Consider the following 22,199-nt stretch of genomic DNA (forward strand, 5'->3'; position numbering starts at 1 on the left):
TTCAATACTGTACAATGTTAGTTATGAGGATTGGGTAAATAAATGTGGACTGCAAAGTTTGATGGATAGAAGGAGAGGTGATATAATTGAGACTTTTAAACTGTTGAGAGGCAGTTATCGGGTTGACACTGAGGACTTCTTTGACTTGCGAGAAGGAGCGATGACAAGAGACCATCCTTGGATATTACGAAAGGAAGCTGTGAGTAAGAGGGTGAGGAGTGGTTACTTTGTGTGGAGGGTGGTTGAACCATGGAATGCATTGTAAGCAAGAATGGTAAATGAGTTCAAGGAATGGTATGACAGACTTTGTGTTTTCTAGGTAGGTCTTCTCATGATGAGTGTTTTTACTCCATGGAGGCCTGAATAATAATAATAATAATCAGCTCTTCTGATGCTAAGACTAAATCTAAAACTCTTGAACCTCGTATTACTTCTACTACATGTTGTCTAAGACATTGACACCTCAAGAATTCCAGAAATTCCATTCTCTTATTACTATATGCAGTTTCCTTTTACTAATTTATACTGTGGTAGTTAAAATTTTCCATAACAATCATTCTTTTTGCGTTGGTAAGCTCAAATCCCTAAACATCTCCTGCTCTTCACCTTCTGTGTTCCCTGACTTGTAGCAACATCCAACTAAATATCCTGTCCTACCTACCTCTACCTCACACCATATTTCTTCAAAACCATTAGTGTCACTGCCTTCCAAAGTTTTCACTCTTAGAGGATATAAGTCATCACTTATCATAAGCAGTACTCCACCACTGCATTTTCCTTCCTATCCTGTTGAAAAATGCTGTACCCTGCTACTTCTATTCCTGTTAGTATATCATCTTCCATCAACCACGTCTCAGAGATTCCAATAATTTTGGACAGGCTGATGTTATCATTGCCACCAATTCATCTCCTTTATTCGGATTCATTTCATTCCGATTCTTTATTCATCTCCTTTATCTCCTTTACTCCTTTATCCTATATATATATGTATAACTCTTGACAGTAGTATAGAGGATCAAGGTATTGTCACTGTTTCTATACCTATCATTATCCCCTCCTGACTCCACTAACTTTGCCTAACTTGATGTATTTTCCCTTCTCCCAAGCACCTATTCCCACAAGAGTCCACCCCTGCTACCACCCGCCCTGGTATGTCTAGTTTCCCTGCACTGACACACTGACTTTTTCAGAGAACTTCATTCTCTCCAGATGCCTGTGTCCTTCCTCATTTAAATGCAAGCCATCTTTTGCATACAATTGCTTTCTATCCTCAAATGCCCTCCAAGCATCTATATATTCCAAGTCTCTCTTTTGACATATTCTTGACCTCAGATCTCTTGCCACCCAATTCATACCCTTCCTCTCAAATCATTTGTTTTGTGTGGAATGCTAAATCTGATTTGTGCTCCCTTCTTTTTTCAGCATCTTTTACATGTTTAGACATGCAGATCTCTCCCAACCTTCCTTTCTGGCCTACATAGCAAATACCACAAGAGCAATGAATCTCATAGATGCCTGTTTTTTTCATGGGGTGATGTGGCAGTTTTGGTGGATGCAGGAATCTTGATATTTTTTAAGTGTAAAAAAAAGTCACTTTTATGTCATGGAGCAACATAGCCACTTTGTCCATGACATTTTTGATGTATGGCAGCATGATTGCATTCTTGAAATCTTGTTTAAGTAATGGAGTTGCAGGAGCTGTATTAAGAATTTTTTTGATTGTCTTGGGTTCAAAACCATAAAGTGTGAGGTTCCGTGTCAGGTGGTGTAAATCTTCATTTCTCTTAATTGGTATGCTAGATATATTGTATGTCCTGTCTCATAAAGTTTTAATTATGCCTATCTTTTGTAATGGATGGTGGTGTGAAGTGGCATTTAACAATCTTAGGTTTTCTGTATACAAAGAAGAATAACCTTTTTTCCTCTTCATTTACTTCGACAAGGATATCAAGGAAAAGTAATTTTTTGTGCTGTTCTAGTTCAATGGTGAATTTTATCTTGGGATGCAAGTTGTTTAGATAATCTTTGTAAGCAATCAGCTCATCCACCGTTACCAACCAAATGATGAAAATATCATCGACATAACATAGCCAAACTTTTGGTCTTTTCTGTTAAGTTTTTAATGTATTTGTTTCAGGTTTAGCATTCCATACAACCACTACTGGCCATCAAGTACTCTGGCAAAACAAATATGTTATTGATAATAACGGTTTCACAAGAAAATTTAAAGAAGCTACAACAAATGTTTAGGATCCCTACATAGTGCAATCAAAATCAAGGCTTGATTTTTGCATCACGTGTGATCTGCTTTCATCAAAAATTTAACTGCCATGGACCTATGATATGGCACGTATGAACCACAGAACTTGACAACAACTAGCAAGGTTCCAACACGCATACAATAACGAATATATCATTTGTATTCTGGTTTATCAATTTTTTTAACAGATGTGAAATTATAAAAAACATCTAATATGTGTAATTAATTGGCATTAAGCTTTTGTTGTGTAAAGCTTTTATGTCGTATTATCCCTGATGATGTAAGTCTTATGATGCACGAAATTTGTCAGGTTTTTTAATTGTTGATTTTTAATAACCTCTTTATATTACATTGTGGTCTCAATACTGAAAACTATACAGAGCTATGGAAAATGTGTTAGTGATTTTGATCTGAATTTTTTTATTTGAATAATGATTTGATAATGAATTTCCTTTTGAAAAGTTGATAGTGAAACTAGAGTGGATGGGGTTGGATATCAGACTAGTGCATTGGATTAGAGATTGCTTGTCTGATAGGTATCAACAAGTTGAATGTGGTGCAGCAATATCCCAGAAAAGAAAAGTCACTAGTGATGTGCCTCAGGGGTCTGTTTTAGGGCTGCTGCTGTTTAATCTGTATGCTATTGATATTGGGGAATATTTGAATGGGGATATACAGCTGTTTCCAGATGGTGCAAAGTTGTGACCAACTATGAGGAGTTGAACAGATATTTTGGCTTACTAGAAGACTTGAATAGACTGAGTGAATTGGCGTAGAAGTAGGGATGCCATTTCAATGTTGCAAAATGTAAGGTTTTAAAAATTGGAAAACAAAGATGGGATGTAGAATTTACTCCTTGTGGGGATATATTATTGGAGGTAGAGAAGAGAAATGATCTTTGGGTAATAGGGGAGGATCTAAAATTTAGAGGACATATTGTCAAAATTATGAGGACAGCACACCCAATTCTAGCAGTAATGTGGATGACAATGACCTGTAGAAGTTAGGAGATTCTGGTTCCATTGTATAAGGCTCTAATTAGGCCACATGTGCACTACTGTGCACAGATTTGGTCATCTGGTTTTCAAAAGGATGAAGAGATGTTGGAGAGGATCCAGAGGTGATTCACCAAAATAGTTTCTGATCTCTGGAATATTGAATATGAAAGAAGATTGAGATGATGCAATTTGCAGAGTCTAGAGGATAGGAGGAAGAGGTGTGATATGATAGACATGTATCATTTGTTAAGGTGTTGTTACAGGATTAATGCTGAAGAGGTGTTTCATAAAATGGTGGGAGATCAAGGTAGAACATGAGGTTATCCTTGAAGCTGTATAAAAAGAGTGTGAACAAGGGAGTGAGAAGCAGAGTTTTTTTCACGGACAGTTGTGAATGTTTTAATGCATTGCCTCAGAGCATAGTGTTTGAATGTGTTTAAGGTCCGGTATGAGGAGCTGTGTGCATGACAAAAGGGACCTTCTAGATGAGTCTGTGACTCTATGGGGTCTTAGGATAATAATAATAATAATAAATACTGAAGCGATATGTTTATGCCACTAGAACCTAGAAACTCTAGGTTCTAGTGGCATAAACTGTTTCATAGATTGATTACAAGGATATGGGAGACAGGATCATGGCCTAGAGACTGGAAGAAGTCTGTTTTCATACCACTACATAAGAAAGGAGATATGAAAGGGTGCAACAACTATAGAGTTTAATATCTCACAGAAGCAAAATTTTATTGATGATCATGCTAAATAGGATTGAGGCCAAAGTTGAGGCAGAGATGCCTGAGGAACAAGCAGGTTTTAGGAAAGGTAAGGGCACCAGAGATCAGATCCTTTGCCTTAGATAGGTCATAGAAAAATATAAAGAATTCAGTCTCCCTCTGGTAATTTGTTTCTTAGACTACTCTAAAGCTTTTGACTGTGTTGAGCATGTGAAACTGTGGGAAGTAATGAAAAGAATGGGTTTTCCTCAACACATTATCAGGTTGATAACCAACTTGTATAGGGAGCAAGAAAAGCCATTGTAAGAACAGGTGTTGGATTGACTGATTGGCTTCAAGTTGGAAAAGGAGTTAGGCAAGGATGTTTAGTATATGTGCAGAGGACATCATGCATGAAACATTGGATGAGCTCAGGACAGGAATTAGGATAGGAGGTAGATTGATCAGTAATCTGAGGTATGCTGATGATATAGTACTCCTTTGTAATGACATGGAAAAACAAAGACAAACTCTTGACATAGTTAACAAGATCAGTAATAACAGAGGATTTCATCTCAATCTTAGTAAGACAAAGATTATAGTTCTCAAAGGAAATACAAACAGGGAAGCTCTTGAGAAACAAGTGTACCTTAATGGAGAAAGAATTGAGCAAGTTTGAGTACCTGGGATCCATTATTAATGTGAAGAATTGCTGTTCAGAAGATGTCAGAAAAAGATTAGGAATGGCTAAAACAACAGTCAGAGACCTGTCTAAAATCTGGAAGGATGGATCTATCTCCATGGGAACAAAGTTGAGGATTTTGGATGCAATTGTTTTTCCAACAGCGACTTATGGATGTGAGACTTGGAACCTAAAGAAGTCAGATAAGAAACGGATATCTGCTTTTGAGATGTGGTGTTACAGAAGGCTGTTGAGAATATCATATACTGAAAGGTGTACAAATGAATGGGTGTTAGAAAAGATCAGTAGAACTTTAAGGCTTTTTAAGGATATTGACAGAAGAAAGTTAAAATATTTTGGACACATAGAAAGGATAGAAGGAGGAACTTCTCAGAACAGTAATAGAAGGTAAAGTTCCTGGAAAAAGAGGAAGGGGTAGACCATCAGTGAGATGGATGGATGGTATGTGTGGAGTGACTGATCTTCAGAGAGTTGAGGCAGCCAGAAAAGCAAACAACAGGACTACATGGCGAAGCCTGGTATGGCACATCACCGAGCATCGGAGTGATCATATGGCATCTGTAGATGCCCAGTGAACATAGAGAGAGAGAGAGAGAGAGAGAGATGATCATTTTATCCTCACTCCATTAAAGAATGCTGTTGAGATCAGTGCTTAAGCCACTAGTTGCAGAGGAGGATCTTGACACTTGGGATGTCTCAGCACTGTCAAAGGAATAGGCCAAATGAAGTATAATATCATCAGCAGAATTGTGAATAGGATTATTAGTTCATAGTTGTCTAAAGTTCAATGTTTTGGGCAGAATTAGATGTTTGGATACTAATAATAATTGATCTTAAATAAATGTAGAAAAATAATGTACATTTTGAAAATAAAAGTTTTTTAAAAAAAAAACAACAACAACTAATGTTAAGGCTTGTAATAGAGTGAACTTTTTTGTGCAAGTAATTGGAAAACAATGGATTGTAGCTATGGTGGTATACCAGGAATCTTTGTCATGTTTATCAGTTACTATTTTCTAATCACGGTTCGGAGATAGTGCAATCTGTCTACAAAGGTTTTTTTAGTTATTTTGGCATATGCTGATTCACAATAAAATGGCATGTTTCTGAACTTAAAAGTAAGATTAATTTGAATAGGACCATAGGTACTCAAGTCATATTTCATCTTTGGTTAATATTTTTGAAATTAATTTTTTAAAATTATTCTGCTTGTAATCAAATTCAGTCAACTCTTACTGCTGCAAACACTTAATAGCCAAGTGACTCCCCTATAGCAAACATTAAAAAGTTCTTGACTTCATAGTATATCATTACTGTTCAAAAAAAAAAAAACCATTGTAGCAAATTATCTGTTACAGCAAAGTACTAGTTTGTCCCCTCTAACTAACTTTGTTCTAGTGAGAGGTTGGTTGGTTGGTTGGTATGTTATTTTGAGTTTATAATGACTGAAGTAACAAAGAGGTCATTGTACTGTAACTGTAAACTGCATGTTTTCTTCTGAACTGTTTAACTTTTTGTTGGCATAAAAATCCTGAGTTTCAAGATGGAAAAACTCCACCACCTTCATATGAGACTGGCTAACTCCAGGTGAAAATCCCTGATAAAGTTTCTTCACATCCTAGACAGGATTTGAATCCAGTAGTGAGAGGTAACTGAATCTATAGCACATTCAATGACTTAAGATCAGTTTGAGTTATTCTTTGTTTTTTTACAAGGTTTATGAATTTGTTGTTATTTCATATTTCTTCTCAGCTTGATTTTATCAGAACATACAAGGAATTGCACTGCAGAGGAATTGAAGAAACAGCTATAAAATAAGTAAAAAAAATAACTGGTGATTAGTGATTGGCTGTATCAGAGAATTGTATATGGGGAAGTAGTACCAGGAAGTAGGAAGGTTACAAGTGGATTCTACAGGGTTTAGTCCTGGGACCATTGCTGTTCAATCTTTACGTCAATGATATTGTTACAGGACTACAGGGAAATGTTCAGTTATTTGCAAATGATATGAAGCTTGGGAGGGTTATTAGTAATAGTGCTGATGTTTTGGCCCGTCAGGAGGATTTGAATAAGCTAGAAGGATAGGCAAAGGCATGGGGATATCCTTTTAATACAACTAAATGTAAGGTTTTAAAATTTGGGATCCACAGATGGGATGCATTATACTCACTTGATGGAGTTATACTAGAAGAAATGGAGGAAGCAAGGGATGTTGGAGTGATTATGGATAGAAATTTAAAGTTCCAAGGTCATATTGCAAAGGTTGTGAAGATATCTTAGAGAACTGCAGCAGTGTTGAGAAGAGCTTTGACCATGAGAGATAAAAGTCTACTGGTCTCATTGTATAATGCTTTGATCAGACCACATCTTGATTTCCGTGATCAGATCTGGACACCAGGATTTGAATGGGGGATGAAGTAACCTTGGAGAGGGTGCAGAGACCGATAATAAAAATGATGTCAGAACTGTACAATTGATTATGAGAATAGACTGAGGACATGCAAACTGCAGAGTTTGGTAGATAGAAGGCAAAAGGGGAATATGATCAAGACATTTAAGTTGAAGGATTGTCATCATATTAACACTGAGGAGATTTTTCATATTGCAGAATGAGGGAAAGGAACAAAGACTAGAGGCCATCCCAGGAAGTTGCAAAAGGAGCATGGAATGCAATGCCTGAGAGGGTAGTGAAAATGCAGACTGGATGATTTTAAGGAGTGGTATGATAGACTTTATGTTCAATAGTGTTCACCTCCTTCGATGAGTCTTGTGACTCCATGCGGGTCAGGAAAATAATAATAATAAGTAATACTGGTTATTTTTTGTACATTTAATTACAGTAATGAAATTCAACATTTTGCTGTCTAATTAGTGACATCATCATGAGGAAAAGCAGAAAACATAAAAAAGATCTGAACACTGAATATTTTTTTTTCTTTTTAAATTAAATTAATTGATATCACAATAGTAAATCAATGTATGTCATGAGAGATATCATGCACAGTCTGTATATTGTTACTTAAAGTCTGTAGCTAGTTATTTGCATAACAGAGCTCTTGTCTATTACTCAAATGAATAAGTTTTTAGATGTCATGAAGTATAAGACTTTGGTTCCTGTTCGTGGTGCTGTTTGAAAAAATCACTTCAGAAAACTCTTTAAACATTCTAGCAAAATGGTTGTCAAAAACAACAGTGATCAAATATTGTATATTCCCCCCACTGCTTTTCCTGATGATGTCGGCAAGTAATTAGTCAGCAAAACATGTTGAATTTCATCTACTTTTGTAATTAAATCTATGAGCCTTACCCCCATATTATTTATTTTTGTAACTGTAAATTTTACATTATTTGTTTTTTCAGGAATATGTACTAAAAAATCTTGGATCTTCCTACATCGAACCACCCACATTTGATCTTGTTGGTTCATATGCTGACTCAAATTGCTGTTCACCACTAATTTTTGTGTTATCTCCTGGAGCTGACCCTATGGCAGCTCTTCTTAAATTTGGTAACGATACAAGCTATACAGGAAACAAAATTCAAACAATTTCTTTAGGACAGGGCCAAGTAAGTTGCTAACTTTATTTGTCATAGTAAAAAAATAAAATTAAAAAAATTGTAAAGGAAATGTGATTTTGAATATGGTATTAAGAAAAAAAAGTTGCTTATTTAATGCAGAAAATTTAATATTTTTGCTTTAAATCAGAAAAAAAAACCCTACATTATATGTATAACCTGATCATGTATAGACCTGGCCTTTTGCCTAAAATTAATAACAGAGAAAAGAAGAGAATACAATTTAGAAACACATACCATATATTCTGGCATACAAGTCGACCTGGCGTATAAGTCGATATTGGAATTTTTTCAGTTTTTATAGTAGTCGACTCAAAAAATTTCTTTAAAAATAAAAATTATGACAGTTCTTAAATAAAATTTTTATACAGGCGTCAACCACTAGGATCATAACTGCCTTTTTAGTCCTTCCATTTTTTGTTTTAGCAAAAGATATAAAATACCTAGTTGACAAAAGAAATTTTATTTTGTATTGACCAGTTGACCAATAGTGAACTAAAGTGCAATGGCTCTTTTTAAAAGAATGAAATATAACGCAAGTCTTAAATGCAAAGTGATTAAATTTGCAAAAGAAAATACTAACTGCATTGCTGCACGTCAGTTTGGAGTAAACGCAAAACTAGTTTGCGATTGGAGAAAAAATGAAACTTTAATAATGAAAATGCCAAAAAATAAGTATGCATTACGGAAAGGAATTTGTAAGTGGCCTATTCTGGAAAATAATGTTGCGGATTGGGTTCGAGAAAATCGCCAAAATTGACTCATTATAACGAGAAATAATATTCGTTTATTTGCTTTCAAGTGGGGAAAAGCAAATAAAAAGTCGAGCGAAAACTTCAAAGCTAGAGTGAGTTGGTGTAGCCGGTTTATGGAAAGGAAAAATTTAGTGCTTCGACTAAAAACGAAAATCGCACAGAAGCTGCCAAAGGATTTGAATGATAAGTTATTAAGTTTTCAGAGATGCTAAAAGAAAGCAAAAAAATTATTAATTTTCTCAAATCGGAAATATGGACGAAACTCCAGTTATGTTTGACATGATCAGGAATAGAACAGTAGAATTGAAAGGAAGCAAAACTATTTCTTTAAAAACAACTGGACATGAAAAAAGCAGCTTCACAGTTGTACTTGCTTGTATGGCTGAATGTACTAAATTAAAACCTGTGATAATTTTTAAAAGAAAAACAATGCCAAAGATCAAAATTCCAAGAAACGTTTTTGTCCATGTTCATGAGAATGGTTGGATGGACAAAGCAGGAGTTAAGCTGTGGATAAAAAATATTTGGAATACATGACAAGGTGCATTAAAAAATCCAGACAGTCTTTTAGTGTGGGACATGTTCAAATCCCATTTAATGGAGAGCATAAAATCTTTATTAAGAGAGAATAATACCAATATGGTAGTGATTCCAAGTGGGCTAACTTCGCTAGTGCAACCGTTGGATGTTTGTATAAATAAGCCATTTAAAGACAGTTTACGAAAACAGTGGAATACGTAGATGCAAGAAGGAGAGAAAAGTTACACAAAAGGAGGACAAATGTGACATGCGTCTTTGGTAACTATGTGTGAATAGGTAGCGAAAGCATGGGATGAAATAAAACCAGATACAATAATAAAATCTTTTAAAAAATGTGCTATATCTCACAAATTAGATGGCTCAGAAGATGATATTGTTTACAATGATGACGAAATTGATGCTAAATCTGATGGAGAAAACGAATACAATTTATATGACGATATACTGGAAGAAATTACAGAACCAAGAGTACAATGAACTTTTCATACATTCAGACAGTGAAAATTAAATTTTAATTATGTAGTTACCTACCTATTTTCTTTTGTAAATAAATAACTATCTAAGATGTAAATAATTTTTTCTGTAAATAAATTTGATATAAGTTGAAATAATTTTACTTATTTATCCTTTTTGCATATTGCTAATAAATTTAACAGAGTATGATACATAGTGGTTTTTTCTTGAAAAGCAATCAATTTTTGACCCCCGGCATATAAGTTGACCTAAAAAATTTAGTACTTTTTTTCAATGCTGAAAAGTCGACTTATATGCCGGAATATATGGTATTACATTTATTGACTTTGAAAAAGCATTTGATAAAGTTAAAAGAAGTATTTTATTCTACATAATAAAAGAAAAACCAAATAATATTCTAAAAACTATCATAAGTATATATGAAAACAATCAAATACAAATAAGATTAAATTATGAACTATCATATCCGAGAGAGATATACCAAGGAGTCTGACAAGGATGTCCCCTTTTGGCAACTATTTTTAATATTTATCTAAATGAAATGACAGGAGAGATTGAAGAGGTGGTTATGAATGGGGAAGTGAGTGGCATGAATATAGAAAATGAGCGAATGGGTGTGCAAGAGGAACGGGGAGACTCAGGGTGGACAGGGATACACAGCGTGAGAAAGGTGGATGCTCCAAGAGGATGTGAGAGCATGTGTAGACAGGAAAGTAATGGGATGACCTGGGATCAAGAGGAAACAGTTGGAATTGTAGAGGGTTCTGAAATGAATAAGCAGAAAGGGAAATGGCCTCAGTCGAGCATGGAGAGATCACATCGAATGAGTGGTATCGGTGGAACTAGTGTAGATCCAGAAACGAGCTGTTGTGTTTGTATACAAATGCTAGAAGTATAAGAAACAAGGCAGATGAAAAGGTTGCACTAATCTTTGGGTGAACTAAATGCTGTTCACATAAAGATTGTTGGAATAAGTGAGACGTGGTTAGAAGAGGATAACATCCTGACAGGAATAGAGATGGAGGGGGTATTTCATGAGGATAGAAGGGGTAAATAGGAGGGGGAGTGCTATTGATGATAGAGAAAGAGTTATGTCCATACAAAGTAGAGATGAAAGAGGGAAATAGTGCCAGTGGTTTTGAGGCAGTATGGTGTGAGATAGAGGTGAATGGAATCAAATACTTGGTGGGATGTTGTTATAGACCAGGTAATGTGGATGGCGGTGATAATGAAATGTATGATCAAATTAGAAAAGCTAATAAGAAAAGGGTGATCAAATATAGACTGGAATGATGAGATAGCAACTGGAAGTAAAGAAAATGAGTTTCTGAAGGATAACTACCTCAGACAGTATGTAACAGAGGGCACGTGAGGATTGAGGGTTTTGGATTTGGTCATCTCATCAGAGGATGTAATTATAAATGAGGTGTCAAATCATCCACCAATGTGAGAGTGACCATGAGGTGATTACCTGGATGGTTGCCAGCAGTGTGAGGACCTCTGTGAGATAAAGGGTATATGTGGAACTACAAGGGGGGGGGGGGGTTGATTATGAAATGCTCAGAAGACAGTTTGCAGGTCTAGCATGGAATGAGTAGTTTGCTGGAAAAGAGATCAATGCAGCTTGGGGGATTTTCAAAAACTATCTAGTAGCTTCAATGTGTAAATGTATTTTAAGGGTGAGATGGTTAAATAAGGTAGGTGTGAGATGGATGTATAAAGAGATTAAGCATGCAATACAGAGAAAAAGGGCATTATGGAGGCACATAAGAGAAGTGGAAATAACCAATTCCATGAGGTTTACAAAGACCAGGCAAGGCAGGTGACTTGATTGGTGAGGGTAGCTAAAGTGAGGTATGAACAGCAGTTAGCTAATGAAGCCAAAAAGAATCTTCAGGAGTTATTTCGATATGTAGCCAGCAAAAGAAAGAATGATTATGGAAGGATGACATTGATTGGAGGAAATGGTATAAAGACAGCTGTTGCAGAATGTGTGGTGGAGATACTTAATGAGCAGTTCATAAAGGTCTTTCAATCTTGTGAATGTCCACACGGTTAGTCTAGTGGCTATGTGCTTTGCAACCATATGCCTGGGGAAGGAGTGTCCTGGGTTCGATTCCCATCGCCGAGGTGAGGAGCTTAAGGATCTTCCTCAGCCATAGCCAAGTTCGCCTGTCTTGGGCATGCACAGCAAGATTTTTTCCCCCAGTTTATCTGGGGTTTTTCATCCCGCAAGCAGGCAAACCGGCCCCGTGAACACACAGATCTACAGCCATAAATACTTAACCCACCCCATGAGGAGGCTCAACTCGCCCCAGTAGGGATGGGGGGGGGGGGGGAAGGGATTAACTCCATATGAATTAATAAATAAAAATCTTGTGAATGTGACTTCATGGAGAAATTGAGAGCAGTTGATGATGGGTAAGAGAGACTGACTGTAAGTGAGCAAGAGGTGTATGTGGAATTGAGCAAACTAGATGTTAATAAGGAAGTGGGACTTGATAATAGATCACCACATATTTATTCTGAAGGAATGCGCCAGGGAGTTGACATCTGCCTTGACATATTTTTTTAATACGAGTCTTGCACTCGGTCAAGTTCCTAAAGAGTGGAAGGAGGGCAAGATTGTGCCACTTCATAAAGGAGGTGATCGAACTAAAGCATCAAACTATAGGCCTATCTGTGTGTCAGGTGTTGTGGTTAATTTGTTGGAGAAGCTTGTGAGAACTAGGATCCAGAGTTGGGTTGACAACAATGGTATTAGCTTTGATAGAGAGCATGGATTTGCTAAAGGGAGGTCATGTTTTAGTAATCTACTTACTTATTACAATAAAGTTTCTTCCTTCCACAGAGGAGAAGGATACACAGTAATATACTTGGATTTTGCAAAGGCTTTTGGTAGAGTAACTCATGATAAGTTGACAGTCAAACTAGAGCAGATGGGGTTGGATATTAGATTAGTGCATTGGATTGGAGACTGGCTATCTGATATGTATCAAGAAGTTGTGTATGGGAGAGCAATATCCAGGAAAAGGAAAGTCAATAGTGGAGTGCCTCAGGGGTCTGTTTTAAGTCCATTACTGTTTAACTTGTATATTAATGATATTGGTGAGGATTTGGATGGAGATATTCAGTTGTTTGCGGATGATGCAAAGTTGGGACGAACCATGAAGAGTAGAGATGTTATGGCCTTACAAGAAGACTTGAATAAATTGCGTGATTGGGCACGGAAATGGGGATGTGAGTTCAATGTTGCAAAATGTAAGGTTTTAAAATTTGGAAAACAAAAATGGGATGCAGAATTTATGCTAGGTGGGGATATATTGTTGTAGGTGGAGGAAATAAAAGATCTGTGGGTGATTGTGGATAAGGATCTGAAATTTAGGGGACACATAGCCAAAATTGTGAAGACAATACAAAATCCAGATTGAATCAGGAAATCAAATAATTTTATAATCTCTTGTGGGAAGATTTTTTATTATTATTATTATTATTATTATTTATTATTATTAAACAAGACCTCATGGAGTCAAAGACTCATCTAGGAGGTCCTTTTATCTCACACACATCTCATCATACCGGGTCTTAAACACATTCAAACTCCTTGCAGACACCACACTCTCAGGCAAGGCATTCCAATCATTCACAACTCTGCACGAAAAAAACCTGCCTCTCACTCCCCTACTCACACCCTCTTTATACAGTTTCCAGGGATGACCTCTGGTTCTCCCCTGATCTCCCACTATTCGCTGTAGAACTTCTCCACCATTGATCCTATAGCAACCCCTTACCAACTTGTAGGTCTCTATCATATCTCCCCTCTTCCTTCTCTCCACTAGTCTCTGCAAATTACATCTTTTCAATCTTTCCTCATACTCGACATTCCAGAGGTCAGAAACTACCTTAGTCAGTCGCCTTTGGACCCTTTCCAACATCTCTTCATCCTTCTGAAAACCAGGTGACCAAATCTGGGCACAATAGTCCATGTGTGGCCTAATCAAAGCCTTATACAATGGAACAAGAATCTCCCTACTTCTACACGTCAGTGTCCTCCTCATCATTCCCAGAAGTCTTTGTGTTGTCTTCACAATTTTGGCGATGTGACCCCTAAATTTTATATCCTTATCCACTATCACTCCCAGATCTCTTATTTCCTCTACTTCCAACAATATATTCTTACCAAGCATAAATTCTGCATCCCATCTTTGATTTCCAAATTTTAAATCCTTACATTTTGCAACATTGAACTCACATCCCCATTTGCTTGCCCAATCACTCAATTTATTCAAGTCTTCTTGCAAGGCCACAACATCTTCACTACTCTTTATGGTTCGTCCCAACTTTGCATCATCTGCAAACAACTGAATATCTCCATCCAAATCTTCGCCAATATCATTAATATACAAGTTAAATAGTAATGGCCCTAAAACAGATCCGTGAGGCACTCCACTAGTGACTTTCCTTTTCCTGGATATTGCACCCCCATACACAACTTGTTGATACCTATCAGATAGCCAGTCTCCAATCCAATGCACTAATCTAATATCCAACCCCATCTGCTCTAGTTTGACTGTCAACTTATCATGAGGCACTCTATCAAAAGCTTTTGCGAAATCCAAGTATATTACTGTGTATCCTTCTCCTCTGTCCAAGGAAGCAGTCACTTTATTGTAATAAGTAAGTAGATTACTAAAACACGACCTCCCTTTAACAAATCCATGCTGTCCATCGAAGATTATACCATTGTTGTCAACCCACCTCTGGATTCTAGTTCTCACAAGCTTCTCCAACAACTTAACCACAACACCCGACACACAGATAGGCCTATAGTTTGATGCTTGAGTTCGATCACCTCCTTTATGAAGTGGCACAATCTTGCCCTCCTTCCACTCTTTAGCGACTTGACCAAGTGCAAGACTCGTATTAAAAAAATATGTCAAGACAGGTGTCAACTCTCTGGCACATTCCTTCAGAATATGCGGTGATATATTATCAAGTCCCACAGCCTTATTTACATCTAGTTTACTCAACTCCTCAAACACCTCTTGCTCACTTACAGTCAGTCTCTCCTCCCCATCATCAACTGCTCTTAATCTCTCCATGAAGTCACATTCACAAGATTGAAAGATCTTTATGAACTGCTCATTAAGTATCTCCACCACACATTCTGCAACAGCTGTCTTTATACCATTTCCTCCAATCAATGTCATCCTTCCATAATCATTCTTTCTTTTGCTGGCTACATATCGAAAGAACTCCCTAGGATTCTTTTTAGCTTCATTAGCTAACTGCTGTTCATACCTCTCTTTAGCTACTCTCACCAACCAAGTCACTCTCCTTGCCTGGTCTTTGTAGAACTCATGAAATTGGTTACTTCCACTTCTCTTATGCTGCCTCCACAATGCCCTTTTTCTCTGTATTGCTTGCTTAATCTCTTTATTCATCCATCTCACACCTAACTTATTTAACCTTCTCACCCGTGGTATACATTTAGACATTGCATCCACTAAATATTTTTTGAAAATCCCCCAAGCTGCATTGATCTCTTTTCCAGCTAACTCCTCATTCCATGCTACACCTGCAAGCTGTCTCCTGAGCTCTTCATAATCACCCCCCTTGTAGTTCCACATATACCCTTTTTTCACAGGGGTCCTTGCACTGCTGGCAACCAAACAAGTAATCACCTCATGGTCACTTTCACCAATTGGCGGATGATTTGATACCTCATTGATAATTACATCCTCCGATGAGATGACCAAATCCAAAACCCTTAATCCTCTTGTGCCCTCTGTTACATACTGTCTGAGGTAGTTATCCCTCAAAAACTCAAGAAACTCATTTTCTTTACTTCCAGTCGCTATCTCTTCATTCCAGTCTATATTGCCATAATTAAAATCACCTATAATGATCACCCTTTTCTTATTTGCTTGGCTTATTTGACTATACATTTCACTATCACCACCATCCACATTACCAGGTCTATAACAACATCCCACCAAGTATTTGATTCTATTCACCTCTATCTCACACCATACTGCCTCAAAACCACTGGCCCCATTTCCCCCTTGCATCTCTACCTTGTATGGACATAACTCTTTCTCTATCATCAATAGCACTCCCCCTCCCTTTTTACCCCTTCTATCCTCACGAAACACATCATACCTTTCCATCTCTATTCCTGTCAGGATGTCATCGTCATCTAACCATGTCTCACTTATTCCGACAATCTCTGGGTGCACAGACGCAATTAGTGCAACCATTTCATCCGCCTTGTTTCTTATACTTCTAGCATTGGTATACAAACATAACAACTCATTTCTGGATCTACAGCTAGTTCCACTGATACCACTCACTCGATGTGATCTCTCCATGCTGGACTGGGGCCATTTCCCTTTCTGCTTCTTCATTTTAGAACCCTTTGCAATTCCATCTGTTTCCTTTTGATCCCTGATCATCCCATTACTTTTCTACCTACACATTCTCTCACCTCCTCTTGGAGCATCCACCTTTCTCACGCTGTGTATCCCTGTCCACCCTGAGCCTCCCCGTTTTCTTGCTCCTCTTGCACACCCATTCTCTCATTATCTATACTCATACCACTCACTTCCACATTCATTTCCACTCCTTCAATCTCTCCTGTCTTACTCTCCTGCTCTTCCACATCACTCCCCTCTTGATCTGATTCATTCTCTCTATTCACTTCTCTACCTTCCCGCAGCAGTCTCTCCAAGCGACTCACACCATAACCACTCAAATGCAGTCCATCGCTCCCATACAGCTCACTTCGTCCCTCAAACTCATTCCACACATTAACAAACTGTACTCCCATCTCCTCACACATTTCAGCCAGAATATCATTCATAATCCTTGCTCTCCGCCTCATTTCACCACAATCATACCTAGGCAACACACTGACCACCCTTCCCGTCACACTATTCTCCTTTATCTTTCCAAGCAGTCTCCTGACATTCATTTTGACATGCTCTTTGTTCTCTCTCAAATCATTTGTTCCAATTAATACAATTAACTCTTTTGCTCGTTCCCGCCTCATGTTCAATGCCTCAATCACTCTACTCATTTTACCGCCTGGAAAACATACCTTGTGCATTTTATCCTCTAGCACACCTTTAATAATGGAGTCGCCATACAACGCCACTCGCTCATCTTTTGTTAACTCTTTCATGCCATCATGATTTATTTTAATAGTTTTGACCTGCATTCTCTTAATTTCATTCCGCATCCATTTCATTTCTTGCTTCATCCAATCCAATTCACCTTCTGAACCTCGCGACACATTCACTCTATCATTAAATCTTTCTAACTTTCTAACTCTCGACCCTCTCTTCTCACTTTCCCTCTCATTCATCCTTCTTTGTTTCCGTACTTTCGGTCCAACATACGTCCAACTTTCACTGTCATTCTTCTCACTTTCACTGTCATTCTTCTCACTTTCACTCTCACATATCTTTCTTTGTTTCCGTACTTTCGGACTAACATGTCAGCAACTAATTGTAAACTCTCTTTGAGAGGTACATTAGTATATAGAGATTCTACATCGAAGCTCACTATAAGATCAGTGGTTTCTAATGAGATATTTTTTTAATTTATTTAGAAAATCTGAAGAGATTTTCAAAAATGAGTGTGATTTGCCTATATGTGATTTTAATAATTTCGCTAAATATTTGGCTATGCGATAAGTAGGTGAATCAATACAGTCCACTATAAGATGAAGAGGAATCTCTGTCTTGTGGATTTTAGGTAGACCATAAAATCTAGGATGTCTTGCAAAATGTGTTTTTAGCCTTTCTATCGTGTTTGCATCCAAACTTATCACCTCATCTAGAAGGGATTTAATTTTTTCAGTTGCCTTTTGGTGGGATTGTAATTAAGTTCTTGGTATGTTGAGCGATCACGAAGTAAAAGAGAAATTTTTCTTTTATGGTTTTAAGAATCCATAATTACTGTCGCTTTTCCTTTGTCTGCTTGAGTGATGACAAGGTGACTGTTGCTTCTAAGGAATGTAGTGCTTTCTTTTCAGAAGCAGATATGTTGGAAGGAGTAAGCTTGGCTTTAAGCAGCATATAAGCAACTTCTAGGCAGAGAGAATTAGCCTTTTCACTGAAGGGATTATTATTATTATTACCACGGGCAACTCCAGGGAGTCATTAGACTCATCGAGGGAGACCCCAAATCATATTCATCACAGCTATTCTACATTCATGCAGCATCTATCATACCTCGCCTTAAACTCATTCACTGTCACAGCATCCACCACAGACTCTGGGAGTGCATTCCACTCATTCACCACTCTACAAGTAAAAAACCCAGCTCTAACACCTTTACTTACTACACTTTTGCCCAGTTTCCATGGATGTCCCCTAATCCTCCCACAACCAGCCCTGTTCTCAAAAATATCTTCTGAATTAATTTTATAGAATCCCTTCAGTAATTTGAATGTCTCAATCATATCTCCCCTTCTCTGCCTATCAACCAGTTTTTGCAACCTACAAATCCTCAACCTGTTCTCATAAGGTTCATTCCACAGACCTGCTATCATCCTGGTCACTCGCCTCTGGATCCTCTCCACCTCCTCCCCCACCAAGAAGAAACCTAGGTGACCAAATCTGGGCACAGTAGTCGAGATGAGGTCTTATCAAGGCTCGATACAGAGGAACAATAACATGCTTGTCTCTGCTTGTCAACGTATTCTTCAGCAACCAAGTGATTTGATGAGCTGATTTGGCCACTTTTGCAATGTGCCCCCTAAACTTCAACTCCTTATCCACCAACACTCCTAAATCTCGTGCCTCCTCAATTTCCTGGAGTATAGTTCCACCAATGTAGTAATCTGCTGCTAATCTTTTCACCCCAAAATGCATAACCTTGCATTTTGCCACATTAAATTGACATCCATTCACCTTAGCCCAGACATCCAATCTATCCCAATCATCTTGCAAAATTTTGACGTCATTTGCATTCACTATTGCCCTACCCAACTTTGCATCATCCACAAACAAATGAACTGTTCCTCTCAGATCCTTTCCTATATCATTAATGAACAAATTAAACAGCAGTGGTCCAAGAACAGATCCTTGTGGCACACCACTAGTCACAGGTCGTCTTGTGGATTCTACTCCTGAATAAACCACTCTCTGATATCTCTCTGTCAACCACCCTCCTATCCATCTCACCAACCCTATATCCATCCCCATATGCTGCAATTTACTGATTAGAATTCCATGTGGTGTCCTGTCAAAGGCTTTAGCAAGGTCCAGTAGAATCACTGTAAACCCATTACCATTACCAGTTCAGCCGTCACTGTGTTATAATACGTGAGCAAGTTACTGAGGCATGACCTACCCTTCACAAAACCATGCTGTCCCCGATACAGTATCCCATTTTCTTCTATCCAATCTTGCATTTTCCTCTTGACTATTTTCTCCAAGACCTTGATAATGAATCCTGTTATGCTGATTGGCCGGTAATTTTCAACAGCAGCCTTGGAACCACCTTTATGCAGCGGAACTATTTTCCTCTCTTTCCACCCCCTTGGGACTGACCCTGACCCGAGGCTCAAATTAAACAAAATGGTCAAGGGCACTGACAATTCTTTAGCCGCTTCATGTACGACATGAGCTGATATACCATCCAATCCCATAGATGTATTGACATTGAGGTTCTGTAATAGACTAGTTACCTCTACTTCTTTCATCACAATTCCAGTATAAGCTGTTGGTTCTTCCATTCCTGCAATGTCACCGCCTGGATGATATACTCTTGCAAAGTGCTCGCTCAGTAATTCCACTATATCGACTGATTCGGTTACCTCCCTACCCTCAGCATTTTTTAAGATCATTCTACCATGAACATTTTTCCTTTTACTTGCAACATATTGAAAAAACTGTTTGGGATTCTCTTTAGCCTGCATGGCCAATTTTCTTTCGTAATCCACTTTTGCTTTTCTTACCACCCTTCCTGGCCTGAGCTTTATACTGTTCCTGCGCCTGCTGGTCACCTTTCTCCTTAAATTCCCTCCACAATTGTTTCTTTTTTTGCAGCTCAAGCTTAATAGTGTTATTCATCCATTTAACCCCTACTTGATTTATTATTCGGACTCTTGGTATACAGTCAACCATTGCCTCCTGCAAACACTTCTTAACCACCTCCCATGCACTATCAACATCCAGCCCTTGCAGTTTTACATGCCATGGCACTGAACCAAGCACACACCTAAGCTTGTCATACTTACCAGCCTTGTAATTCCACATGTACCCTGTCTTAATTATAAATTCCACTCCTTTAGCCACCTCCCAAGTCATGACCTTATGGTCACTCTCACCAGTTGGTGGCAACATAGTCATGTTCGTTACAGCCACATTCTCCGTTGCAATTACTAGGTCAAGCACTCTCTGCCCCCTGGTATTTTCCACTACATGCTGCCACAGATAGTTGTCCCTTAATAACTGCATAAAATCCAATTCCTTCCTCCCATGTGCCCTCTCCTCTTTCCAGTCAATGTTACCATAATTGAAATCACCCATAATAATTACACTTCTTCCACTCATTTCTTCTATATGCCTATGCATACTATCCCCACCATCGATTCCATCACCTGGTCTATAGCAGCACCGAATTGTGTATTTTGTTCTGCTAGATTCTATCTCACACCAAACAGCCTCAAATGTGCTCTTTTCTCTATCCTGCAGTTCAACTTCTATACGCCTTGGCTGCAACTCATCAGCTATCATCAATAACACTCTCCCCCCCCCCCTTTTTTTTATTCACCCTGTCACTCCTGAACACGCTACACCTGTCACATTCAATCCCACTAGCTTTATCATGTTCTGTCAGCCATGTTTCACTAATACCATCAACCTGTGGTCTGGAAGTGCCAACCAAGGCCAAAAGCTCTTCCTTCTTGTTCCTAATACTCCTGGCATTAGTGTACATGAATTGCAGAAGCCCATTTGTCCCATCCCTACTTTGATGCCTTATTCTAACTATCCCATTCTGATTTGTTATCCTTCGTACTCGCTCGGGCATAATATACTCATTCATACACTCAACTGCCTCCCTAAAGTCTGCATATCCACTCTCCCCCCTCTTAATAAAAACTAGTTTCCCTGAGTCTGTACATCCACTTCCACATCATTCATCAACACTTTTTCAAGCCTCCGTACACCAACTCCATTCAAGTGTAACCCATCCATCTTATATAAGTCCTTTCACCCATCGAACTCATTCCACACATCCACAAATTCCACACCACTCTCCATGCATAATCCACGCATAAAGTCATTGGCAATTATGGCCCTCCTTCTAAACACTTCACTGTCATACCACGGTAAAATACTCACTATCCTAAGGGATGACTAAGGTTCCATTCAATGTTAACAAGGAAATCTAGATATGGAATCTTTTTAGGGACTATAGCAAAATCATGTCCTTTTGAGAGTTCTAGTGTTTCACAACTTGTTAAAGGGCGACCGGACAAGTTGATGACCCAATTATCTGGAACTTGGAAAGGCTTGATTTGTATAGAAACAAGAACATCAAATTTGCTCTTTAGATGTTGATTCTGTTTTTTATATGAATGTTGTATAGAGCGTTTAGCCACATTAAGAACTATCTCAGAAAGATGTGGGTCTAAGTTTGTGGAGATAGAGGTATGGAGATCAGAAATTTGACGCATATTAATAGCAAGATCATGTTTAGCTGCTCTGAGTTGATTACGGATTAACTTGTTGTTCAACTTCTTATGAATTACAGAAAGAACTTTCAACCATCAAACATCACATGAAATTAAATGGCTTCTCCAAAAAAAGTACATAACATCTGTTTGATTCTACAATCCAGTCCAGAACAACAAAGATTCAATACGTCGAATTCGAATTCCATATATTTCTGGAATTTCAGAACCAATTTTAAGAATTCTGAAGAAATATGATTTAATAACCAATTTATATACCTGTTAACAAAATAAATATCCACCTATTTCCCCTCCTCTAAAGATAAACGCTCAACTATGTCTCTGCCTGGTGTGTATCAAGTTCCTTGTAACTGCAGTCTGTCCAACTTTGGACAAACAGGACGCTCTGTAGAAAAAAGAATTCAAGAACATCAATCATACATTCCACACAACAAATCTGATAAGTCTGGATTGGCTCAGCACGGGAAAGAGAC

The 22,199-nt window shown here is 38.0% G+C and overlaps 1 protein-coding gene across 1 annotated transcript in view; it reads left to right on the top strand.

Annotated features, from left to right (window-relative positions):
* Window positions 1-22,199, top strand: part of LOC150108079 (dynein axonemal heavy chain 3-like) — a 1,881,116-nt gene that overhangs the window by 1,544,766 nt on the left and 314,151 nt on the right. Inside the window, exon 61 of the mRNA XM_090415945.1 lies at window positions 8,032-8,238. Coding sequence (XP_090272071.1) covers window positions 8,032-8,238 — 207 coding nt within the window. The remainder of the gene's footprint in view (window positions 1-8,031; window positions 8,239-22,199) is intronic.

This window comes from Typopeltis vanoorti, chromosome 3, assembly GCF_054136105.1.
Source record: "Typopeltis vanoorti isolate ZY-2024b chromosome 3, IOZ_Tvanoo_1.0, whole genome shotgun sequence".
In the NCBI taxonomy this organism is placed as follows: domain Eukaryota; kingdom Metazoa; phylum Arthropoda; class Arachnida; order Uropygi; family Thelyphonidae; genus Typopeltis; species Typopeltis vanoorti.